At 44.0% G+C, this 12,500-nt stretch overlaps 1 protein-coding gene across 6 annotated transcripts in view; it reads right to left on the bottom strand.

The window, feature by feature from the left end:
• Positions 1 to 12,500, bottom strand: part of LOC143297454 (myocyte-specific enhancer factor 2A-like) — a 116,792-nt gene that overhangs the window by 45,379 nt on the left and 58,913 nt on the right. For all 6 annotated transcript variants that reach the window (XM_076609838.1, XM_076609843.1, XM_076609842.1 and 3 more), the window contains exon 2: positions 2,696 to 2,897. In XM_076609838.1, the coding sequence (XP_076465953.1) occupies positions 2,696 to 2,749 (54 nt within the window). In that variant the 5' untranslated portion in view covers positions 2,750 to 2,897. The remainder of the gene's footprint in view (positions 1 to 2,695; positions 2,898 to 12,500) is intronic.

Raw genomic sequence — 12,500 nt, 5'->3', positions numbered from 1 at the left:
AGAAAAAGGAGAAGGAAATGACCATCGATTTGCAAGAACAGGAACAGAGAGATGATCTCCTAGCCAGATAATGGGGCAGTCAGCATTCATAGTGGTGGTGGTGGTGGTGGCGGTGGTGCCAGAGTATCCTTCCGACAGGGCAAGCCACGTCGTGTCCCCTGTGTGGTTGGTCGCTGATCACTTGATGAGTCCGTTATTTGATCGGTCGCTCGGTCAGTTGGTTGGTTGGCTGGTTGGTTGGCATTATTCGTTCGTGGCGTCTCGTTTCTGCTAGGGGCTGGTTTTGAACTTTACCTGACGGGCGCAATAGCCAAGTGGTTAAAGCGTTGGACTGTCAATCTGAGGGTCCCGGGTTCGAATCACGGTGACGGCGCCTGGTGGGTAAAGGGTGGAGATTTTTACGATCTCCCAGGTCAACATATGTGCAGACCTGCTAGTGCCTGAACCCCCTTCGTGTGTATATGCACGTTAAAAATCCTGTAATCCATGTCAGCGTTCGGTGGGTTATGGAAACAAGAACATACCCAGCATGCACACCCCCGAAAACGGAGTATGGCTGCCTACATGGCGGGGTAAAAACGGTCATACACGTAAAAGCCCACTCGTGTGCATACGAGTGAACGCAGAAGAAGAAGAACTTTCCCGTTCGTTTCTCTTCTTCTTCCTTTCTTTCTGAAGCTCACACGATCTCTTCCCGGCTTTTCCCTTCTTCCCCCCTACCTCCCAACTTCGATCTTTTCCCCCCGACTGGCAAGGATGAATGGCGAACACGCAAACATGTTTTCGATCATGTTTGCTTTACACAAAAACACATACATACGCACACGCACACATACACCACACACGTAAGCACGCGCGAACACACACACACGCACACACACACACGCGCGCGCACGCACGCACGCACACATAGAGAAAGATAACACACGCGCGCGCGCAAACACACACACACACACACACACACACACAGAGGCGCGCGCGCGCATGTCTGTATTCACGGAAACACCCAGACGGACATCCTTACCACCACGCACGCATGTGGCCTACACAGAGGTGGGGGATGGGGGAGGGCGCGAAAGAAAGTGAGAGAAAGAGTAAGGGAAGGAGCCGGAGGGGGAGAAAGAGAGAGAGGGAGAGAAAGAGAGAGAGGGATGACAAAGCATGTCATGTGAGACAGACAGACAGACAGACAGACAGACAGAGACACGTTTGTATTCAACAGAGAAAATCATCACCATCATCATCATCATCATCACCACAGCACAGAAAGCCTATTGTCCTCACAACAGCGCCGTTCTGATACACGGCAACTCATCGCCCGGCAGTCTGCAGGTTCACGTGTCGTCGCCCACCACCACCACCACCGCCACCGCCACAACCACCACCACCACCTACGCGCCCATCAACCCACGGCATACAGCACACCCACTCTGTCACCGCAAAAACCTCCCAGCCTCACAGAAGACTGTCCGACATCCACAGTAACCCCATTCCCCACCGACTCTGTCCCCCACGCTCCCCAACTTCCCGCCAGCTAAACATCCAACACCCCTGCCACACACTGACACAGGTGTACATTAATAATGATAACAACAGTCAGAACAAGAAGAAGAAGAATGATAATAATGAATAGGATAGTGATAATAATAATGGTCATTTTGATTATATTTATTTTCCTTCGTAGTAGTGGTAGTCGTAGTATTAGTAGTAGTAGTGCCATCATCATCATTATGATCATCATTATTATTATTATCATTATTATTATTTACATTATCATTATTATTACTATAATTATTTTCATTATCATTATCATCATCATCATTTCTATTTGTATTTGTATTTCTTTTTATCACAACAGATTTCTCTGTGTGAAATTCGGGCTGCTCTCCCCAGGGAGAGCGCGTCGCTACACTTCATCGCCACCCTTTTTTTCTGCGTGCAGTTTTATTTGTTTTTCCTATCGAAGTGGATTTTTCTACAGGATTTTGCCAGGGACAACGCTTTTGTTGCCGTGGGTTCTTTTACGTGCGCTAAGTGCATGCTGCACACCGGACCTCGGTTTACCGTCTCATCCGAATGACTAGCGTCCAGACCACCACTCAAGGTCTAGTGGAGGGGGGAAAAATATCGGCGGCTGAGCCATGATTCGAACCAGTGCGCTCAGATTCTCTCGCTTCCTAGGCGGACGCGTTACCTTTAGGCCATCACTCCACACATTATTATCATTATCGTCTTCTTTGTCATTATCATCACCATCATCATTATTATTATCATTGTCATCATTAGTAGTAGTAGTATCACCACCATCATCATCATCATTGTTATTATAAGCATCATCATCATCAATTATCATTATCATCATTAGTAGTAGTAGTATCACCACCACCATCATCATCATTGTTATTATTATCATCATCATCGATGAAAAAAACGGTGACTGCTGGACCTTTTAAAACGAAGTTAAATAGGGTAAAAGATGGTTTAAAATCAAAGGTACCTTAAGATGAAGGGTTTCAAAAGACAAAATCTTCATCTTAAGGTACCTTTGATTTTAAACCATCTTAAACTCTACATCTTAAGGTAGCTTTGATTTTAAACCATCTTTTACCCTTTTTATCATCATAATCATCACCATCATCATCATCATCATCACGACCATTATCAGCATCACTGCCATGTACATCACACCCCTTACCTGTCGGTTGCGCTCATCACAGATGCGCGATATCTGTATTTTCTTTCGCCCCATGATTTTCTCCGGTTTGCTGGCGGCTGGCTTTGGCTTAGTACCCTCCAACGTGGCGGCTTGGTGTGGGGGGGGGGGGGGGGGGTGATGGGGGCTCACGACTCAACAAAGCAGGTCAAGGTCGTCCGCCTACCTGCTGCGGCATTCACACCTGGAGAGAGAAAAGAAAAGAAAAAAAAAAAGAAAAAAAAAAAAGGTCATTGGGGGACCACGTGTTATTCGAGGTTTTGGGGTACGCTACTTCTGGAACAAGCAGAGTCATTTATTATCGTTGTGTGCTTGTGGTGATGTAAGACGTGTGAATCTTGCCCCCCCCCCCCCCCCCCCCCCCCCCCCCCTTCCCACCTTGTGAACAGACCCTTACTGGTAATGACAATAAAATGTCAGAGATACAGAGATAGAGAGCGAACAGAAACAAAGACAGGCTTTTTTTTTCCCCAAACGATAACAGATAAACACTGATGTGTTTCAGTACACCCTCTACCTCCTCCACCCCCCTCCCACACACACACACACACACATCCCGCCCCATATCTAGCCATCGCTGTAAGTAAGATATACATTATATGACAATAATCAATAAAGGCACAGACGTCTTGGGAACAATGATGACAGCAATGTCAGTCGACAGAGGCAGAGACAGCACAGAATAAAAACAACGCGATCGGAACGAAAACCAATTAAAAACATAATCATAGAAAAAGCATGAATTGTATGTACTCATGTTTGGAGTGATGACAGCGAAAGAAAGAGATTGAGAGAGAGGACGAGGGAGGGAGTGAGAGATAGGGAGAGAGTGGGAGGGAGGGGGAAGAAGACAAGGAGAGGGATAGCAAGAGGGGGAGAGGAAGAGAGATAAAGAGAGAAGGGGCGGGGGATAGAGAGGGGGAGAGGAAGAGAAAGAGTTAGAGAGAGAGGGAAAGCGTGACAGAAAGAGAGTGAGACGGGGAGGAAAAGAGAGAGGGTGGGAGAGAGAGGGAGAAGAAGAGAGAGGGAGAGAGGAAGAAGAAGAAGAAGAAGAAGAAGAAGAGAGAGAGAGAGAGAGAGAGAGAGAGAGAGAGAGAGAGAGAGAGAAAGAGAGAGAGAGAGAGAGAGTGAGAAAGAGGGGGAGAACTCGAACTCGAGCATTTTAATGACTAGGCCATTTTGCCCGTGTCAAGGGTGTGGGATGGGGGTCGGGGAGTGGGACGTAGGGAGTATAGGGACAATTATATAGACAGGGTGAAACACAAGTCAAGAAAGAGGGGGGAGAGAGACTGACTGACAGACAGACAGACAGACAGACAGAGACAGAGACAGACAGATAGATGGGAGGCAGAAAAAAAAAAATCCCGAGAAAACAAAACAACTTCACCAACACAAAAAACACACAATGTTTCGGCCAGGTCTGTTCGTTTAAGACAGTTCCCACACACATTTACAAACGTTTCCGCACGCACACGCTTACACACACACACACACACACACACACACACACACACACACACACACACCTTCCTTTGTCACCATCAACAAGGGACACACACACACACAGAGACTGCCTTGCCTCCGATACCCATCATAGCACCCTGTTAATACTCTCTCTCTTACCAGCCTCTCTCTTCAACCTCCTTTATCTACCATCAGACTTTGCACAGCCATCATGGTATCTTTGTAGCTTCTTTTTTTTTTCACTTTCTTTTCCATCTTCGTGGGAACACCACCAAAAAGGCCTGCTGCTTATTTCTCCTCTTGTATTCGAGGGCAGCCATCTTGGTATCTCTTGAGCTTCAAAGCTACTTTTTTTGGGGGGAGGTGGGGGGGTGGAGGGGGGTTGCTCTCCTCTTCTTTTCCTTCTTCTTCCACTTCTTCATCATTTTCCTTTCTTCGCCTTTGTCTTTTCTTCTTTTTCTTTCCTTCTTTGACTTATTAATATGTCCTCCTTCTACTTCTACTTCTTCTCCTTCCCTTCTTCTTCTTCTTCGACACACTAACATAGAGCCATCATGCGTCGCCTTACAATTTGAAGACTTTACTGTTTTGATTTTCAAAACAATCGTTAAAGAACAACACTTCTCATGCCAAGACAATATCGACTATCTTCTGTGAAGACCAGTTCATTTAAGCAACTGATATCTTCGCGCACCATGCGAGTTAGATGAATGATTTCATCGTGTCTGTAATGAGCGGGTACATTTAATAACGAGTTTTACGCATGGAAAGCGCTTTGAGCTCTATTTGAGAATAAGCGCTGAATAAGTGTTCATAATTTTCATCATTAGCAAAAGATTTTTTTTTTACCTCAAGATTGAATTGTAAAAGGTCGTCGGTCATTGGTCTTCGTGTCAATGTTGTTGGTGGTGGGTTTTTTTTCCCCCTTTCAATTCAGTCTTTTGAGACCAAGCTGCTATGGTGTCTAGTTTCAAGGTTATTCTTTCTCATATGTGAACGCGCGCAAATAATCAAATATTATCAGTAACTAAATCTTTGCTCCGATACTACAAGTCTCGGCGTTCAGCGAGACGATATGTGATACTGCGGAGTACATAATAAGGCGAGGCTATGGATCTTGTGACTGGATCTTTGTTCATCGTAGAACGAGAAGTGTGTGTGTGTGTGTGTGTGTGTGTGTGTGTGTGTGTGTGTGTGTGTGTGTGTGTGTGTGTGTGTGTGTGTGTGTGTGTTAACGAAGGGGTGCGAGCAAGCGAGTGGGTGAGAGGGAGGGATAAAAAAAGGAAATGTGGGGGCGGTGAAAGAGGGAGAGAAAGAGACCGAATAAAATGGGGGAGAGAGGAGGTAAAAAGTGCAGGAGAGAGATAGAGAGAGAGAGAGAGAGAGAGAGAGAGAGAGAGAGAGAGACAGACAGACAGACAGACAGACAGACAGACAGAGAGACTCAGAGAGACAGAATAAAAAAAAAGGGAGGGGAGAGGGGTTAAAAATATAGGAGAGAGACAGAGATTGGGAGAGAGAGAGAGAGAGCATAAAAAGGGGGGAGAGGACAAAAATACAAGAGAGACAGAGACCGAGAGAGACAGAGACACACAGACAGAGAGAGAGAGAGAGGGAGGAAAAACAGAGAACCAGAAAGTGCAGTGCAGAACAAAGAGCAATGCACATCCATTATTCGCCTGGCTGCACAATTCCTGTTTAGCATGTATAACAACACTGGAGAGGATATTTCTGTTACTAATGGCGTCACAGAAACAAAACCCCTCCCCTACCTGCCCTGCCCCCCCCCCCCCTCCCGCCCCCTCCCTCCCTCCCTACACACACAGCGACCGCAAGCCATGCAATCATTCATGCATGTTGTTTGTGCCGCAACCAACCGTGAAGGACACTCCACAAAAACCCTTGTTAAAAAAAAAAAATTAAAAAAAAGCCAAAAGGATTCTGCAAAGGTCCAGTCACCACCAAACTACTGCGACACACCCATTTGTTTCTTCCCACACCAACACACACACACACACACACACACACACACACACACACACACACACACACACACACACACACACACACACACACACAGAGAGAGAGTTTCCTGCTTTCCTTCTCTGGCGTGTAAACAGTCTGTTGTTTTGCTCCCTCTTGAAGAAGTAGAAGAGGCGAAGAGACTAGCACTATGTGTTCCTTGTTTAATTGGTTTATTCGTGCGAACGATCACGTGAGTGTGTATCTCTTGAAGACAGAGAAAGAGGGACAGACAGACAGGGACAGAGACAGAGAGACAGACAGAGAGAAACTAACAGGACTGTTTGTTGGCTGAAGCTGCTGGAGGTGGTGTTGCCCATCGTTCCTGTTGTGAACTTTTTCGGTATTTGTTTGTTTGTTCGTTCTGCATTTTAGCATGGAATGCATAGAATTCTGAGGGAATTCCCGGGTACTGTCGTCATCCTTTGTCCTCCCTTTCCTCCCTTCCCCACTGACCGGCTTGTCTCCCTTTACTTTCCTTCCCCTCCCCCTCTCTCCCTCCTCCATCTCTCCCCCCCCACCCCACCTCCCACCCGACACACACCCCACACGCCCCGACCTTGCCGTGTGTCTCGCCCTCCTTCCATACATTCTTTATCCACCCGTTTGTTTATGCTGTTTGTTCGTTTTAAAACGACTAAAACCAGTCAGTGACTACAAGGGTTAATGCATTTCGTCACCGTATTACCACTAAAATAAAATGGATTAAACAACAACAACAACAACTTTATTTCTATTTTTGCATTAAAAATACGAAGTTGTTCATATTACAATAACAGCCTTGACATACATCTCAAACAATCGATAGAGACTTTTTTCCCCCTTCCAATCTGCACTTGCTGGAGATGACGTGAAATTACGTAGCTTCGTAATCAGCATATTCTTTAAGACGCAAGCATTCGCTATTTCTCCAGTCTTCGAGTGAATGTCGGCTATTTTAGAGCTGAAATGAATACGTCTGCGAGCTTAGCACAATTTTAAAAAGGATAAAGACGATCATAGACGTGTATTTCAAGTTCTTGTTAGTTGGGTTGTTGGTTTTTTTCCTTGTTGTTTTTATCATGCTGTATCAGATTTCTTCTTGCCTTTATGCTAACACGAATTTGCTCACTTTGCAAATCCTGAACGACGTTTGAAGAATAAAACAACTCTTATTACCTTCGTACTTTTTACGGGTCGAACATAACAAGTGGATGCATTAAACATATCCATTCTCTTCGAGGTAAATACCATCGATAAAATCCAGAGATGTCCCTGTTGACCCGTCGTCGACCCTCTTCAGGTTTACCAACGTTAAAACCAAACTACCATACACGTGTATATCAAGAGGTAAAAGGGGCAGTAATCGTAGTATCATTTTCCAGAAGCTCAAACGTTCATTTAATAAGCTCTGAACCGGCTGTGGACATGGTACGTTCCTCCACACACACACACACCTATATATGAAGAGCGGGGACTCGAACACGTTAGCTGTGTGAAAGGGAGGGGTGTGTCCTCCTAAAAGGAGTCTCCCCGCCCATACTGCATCAATACCTGCATACGTGATACGTATAAAGCACGATGTTTGCGGTCATATACAGTATAACGGAACAATGCGGCAGTTACTGCTATATATGTATATGTATATGTATGTATGTATATATATATATATATATATTTGTATTTCTTTTTATCACAACATATTTCTTTGTGTGAAATTCGGGCTGCTCTCCCCAGGGAGAGCGCGTCGCTATACTACAGCACCACCCATTTTTTTGCATTTTTTCCTGCGTGCAGTTTTATTTCTTTTTCCTATCGAAGTGGATTTTTCGACAGAATTTTGCCAGGAACAACCCTTTTGTTGCCGTGGGTTCTTTTACGTGCGCTAAGTGCATGCTGCACACGGGACCTCGGTTTATCGTCTCATCCGAATGACTAGCGTCCAGACCACCACTCAAGGTCTAGTGGAGGGGGAGAAAATATCGGCAGCTCAGCCGTGATTCGAACCAGCGCGCTCAGATTCTCTCGCTTCCTAGGCGGATGCGTTACCTCTAGGCCATCACTCCATATATATATATATATATATATATATATATATATATATATATATATATATATATATATATATATATATATATATATATGTACGTATAGATAGATAGATAGATAGATATAAACTTGTCTCTCTTTTTGTGGCCTCAGTTGCATGCAGGTCATGGAGCACCACAATTGCGTGTGTGTGTGTGCTTTCACACGCCTTCTTCATTGGAAAAAAACAACAACACTTTTTTCCTTCTGTTTTCTCCACCCCACCCCCCCCACCCCCACCCACCCACACCCCTTCTCTTCTGTTTCTTTTTTCTTTTCTTTTTCAGGTCTCATAACATGAACTTGTTCCCATACGTTTTAAGTCCCCACTCACCCAAATTCGACCACCCCCGCCCCCCGCCCCTTCCCCCTTTCTCGCTCACCGTCTGTCCTATCCTCTGCAACCCATTTCGAACGCACACACTAAGTGGTGAAGAAGAAGAAGAGGTTAGACTTGACAACCCGATGTCTGTCCTGTGCTAAGCGTGTGCTTATGCAATTAATTACTTACAGCACAAAAAAAAAAAAAGCAATAAGGGAGTCAGTTTCCCTGGTAAATTATTAAAAAAAAAAGCTGAAAGATTGAGAAAAAAAAGGAAGGGAAAATCCATTGGGATACATTAATCAGTGCACACGGAGAAGGGGAAAGAAACTGGGTGGGGTTGCCTCAGGCGTCACGATCTCACCTGGCACAGCAACCCGAGTTCAGTACTCAGAGAAATGCATCGTGATTACAACAGCATCAGTGGCAGAAGCAGCAACAGCAGCATCAGCAGCAAAAGATGTCACAACGACAACTACCATCATCACCACCACTATCACAACCACCATCAACACCACCACCACTATCGTAACGACCATCAACACCACCACCAACAGAACATCACCTTCAACGCAACCACCACCATAACCAAACATGTCTCATGTAATGTCAAGGGTTAAAACTACGCGCATTACACACACACACACACACACACACACACACACACACACACACAAGTAACAATGTATCCAATATCTCTCCTCTGCGATAAACGATATTGCAGTCTATAACACAGCTCTGATTGGAAAGATAGAGTCTGGAGGAGGGGGGAGGGAGAGGGGAGCCGATGGGAGGTAGAGAGAGAACACGTGTTCGTGCGCGTCTGTGTTTGTGTTTGTGTGTGTGTGTGTGTGTGTGTATGTGTGTGTGTGTGTGTGTCTGTCTGTCTGTCTGTCTGTGTCTGTCTGTGTATGCGTGCGTGTATAATATGTGCGTGTGCATATGCTTCTCGTGTATGTATTTGTGTGTGCGTGCGTCCCAAAGATCGATCCGCGTTCTCTATCGATCAGCGTTTGCCGAAGCTGACATGGATGTGTGTATCGCCTGCCTGGTTAGACGAGATCAGATGACCTTCCACACAAACAGGCAATCGCAATCTCTGCCAATCAGCAGCGTATCGCTTACCCGGTTGTTGAAGGGAATCTCCAAACAGGAATGAGAGATAAACACATAGGCAAAGATACTTTGCTATCATAAACACAACACAACACACACACACACACACACACACACACACGCACACGCACACGCACACACACACAAAACCACACGCACGCACGCACACACGTGCAAACATATATTCATATAAACACCCACACGCAAACACACACACACGCACACACAAACACACACACACACACACACACATAAACACCCACTCGCACCAGACGAATGTGAAATATAAAGTATTCATATGTCAAGTTTGCAGTTCATATTCCCTGTCACGTTGTTCAATCACTCGTTTTTCTTTGTATTCAGAAGAATCTACGCACTTCGCAAAACTTGGCTGACGTTAAAAAGTAAAGTTTGGCAACAACAAAAAGACTAAACAAAAAAAAACAAACAAAAAAAACCAAACCCAAAAAAACATAACTTCGTTTTTGCATTGCCTGTAAAAAAATAAAATAAAACAAATAAAAAATACAAACAGTTGTCGATAAACTCTTTAGAGAACAGACTATCTTCGCGTTATAACAGTCAATAAAAATCCACACACTTCTTCATCGATCGTCTATGGTCCTTCAATCTCAATATCAAAACATAACAAAGATGATACCAACAAAAACAGAAGATAAGGAAGAAAGAAAGAAAGAAAGAAAGAAAGTTACATCTAACAGCCTATTACATAAACTAACATGCACAAGTGAAAAGCCCACCTGAACAGACATTCCTACCTCAATAACAAAACGTATAAACCAAAAAACAAAAGATTACAGTCATATATCAGTCGCTGACATGCTATCGAGAAGAAGGAGCGCGTCCACTCTTTATCCCGTAAGCCTGGCTTCAGCCATAAATTCAGAGCTCGTATCAATCACCCACGTCCTTTACAGTCCACCTTCCCCCACTGGCTGGGAGAAGGATTTTACGGCCTTCCTTACGACTAGTCCTCTTTTTTTTCCCTTTTTTTTTAATATATATATACAGTTTTTATTAAAAGTTGTAAAAGCAGTAACTGAAAAAACGCGGTGCTCTCTATCAACATTAAAATCCAGACGGTTCGTCCCCCCACACCCCCCTCTCTTCCCCCCTGCCTGCAACCCCCGCCCCCCCCCCCCCTCTCTCTCTCTCTCTCTCTCTGAATGACAATACTCCAACCGCATTTTGATTTTGGTGGGTTTAGATAGGTGTACATACATACATACATACATACTTATACATGTACACATAATATATATCAAGATACACAAACGGATAGACAGATGTAGACAGCCAGCCAGCCAGACAGACAGATCTTTTGAATTCAGATATCAATGCCCTCGTTTTCTGACGGTAAATCCAGCATCCTCATACGCTTCCAGAGAGAAGGTAAGCATGAGTGGAGCCAACAAATAAGAGACAACTGTTCCGCCCACTGAAGATCTCATCAGGCTGGTTACTGTGCTCCTACCCGCCAGCCCATCAACTGCCTGAAACCAAGAAAAAGGTCACCCATGACCTTGCGCAAATGCTGACAACACTTGAACAAAGACCAACAGCAAACTGTCAACTGTGAACGGACAGGATGAAAACCCCCTTTTTGATTATGGGAACACGGTCAAACATATATGTTGGTGTAAGAATAGAATGCAGCACAGCAGCAGTAGCAGCAGCATGGAAAAAGCGATTACCAAGGAGCGAATGGTCTTTTCTTTGTAACTGGTAAATCCGATTCAACAAATACCACACACATACAAACAGAGAGAGAGAGAGAGAGAGAGACGGACAGACAGACAAACAGACAGACACTGAAAGAGGGAAAGAGAACGCGGGTAAGCAGCAGAAAGAAAAAGAACACCCCTGTCTCTGTCTCTCTCTCTCATTCATGGATCACTAACGGAGGGAGGTAAAAAACAAACACGAAAACAGACGTCATCAGACACAGTATAGACATGGCAGAGGATGAAGAAAACAAAACCGCTGCAAGAGTGTCCTTTCACACTCCATTGCTTTCGGGGGTATTATTTTTTTTTTATGTCTGTGCGCAACCGGTGCTGAGAACGACAATCACCCCTACCCAAAAACTAAAACCCCTTCAAAAGAAACTAACAAAACCTGGTGGAAATCAATCTTTTATCTATGTGTGCCAGTTGACTGAAAGCGCAATTAAAAATAATAATGAACAACGCTTGAAATTGTATCCCTTTGTCTTATAAGGGCAAAAAAAAAAGAAAAAGAAAAAAAAAAGACTGTACCTGTTTGCTCCTCCTGATGGTCTCAAACATGTGTCTGATCTCTACAGGGACTCTGATTTTCTCTCTCTTTCTCTTCCATAGAAATGTCCAGACCTCGGCAGATTAGTTGCGGGCCACTTTCCAATAGTTTCATAAACAGCTCAGACGAAATGAATCCAAAATGCTGAAAAGTCACGCATTTATTCCTTTTTTTTTTGTTTGTTTTGATTTTTTTTTTAATACTTATTTTTGGTTTTTGGTTTTTTTTTGTTGACAATCTGATAACTGATCGTGATTAAAGCACCTAAATCGTTTATTTTGATGTAAAAAAAAAAATTGCACTGCATTCTGGTGTGATTTAAAATAATTTTAATAATCATTCTTTTTTCTTTTTTTCTGGAATACATATAACTCGGCTGGCAATAAAACTGAGTATGGATTTTTTGTTTTTGTTTTTTTTTGTTGTTGTTGAAACAAATGATTCGGCATAACGAGCCGGATTTGTTATGTTTATTTAAAAAAAAAAAAAAAAAAAAAA

Source organism: Babylonia areolata, chromosome 22, assembly GCF_041734735.1.
Source record: "Babylonia areolata isolate BAREFJ2019XMU chromosome 22, ASM4173473v1, whole genome shotgun sequence".
NCBI lineage: Eukaryota > Metazoa > Mollusca > Gastropoda > Neogastropoda > Buccinidae > Babylonia > Babylonia areolata.
This window is presented reverse-complemented; position numbering and strand designations above follow the sequence as displayed.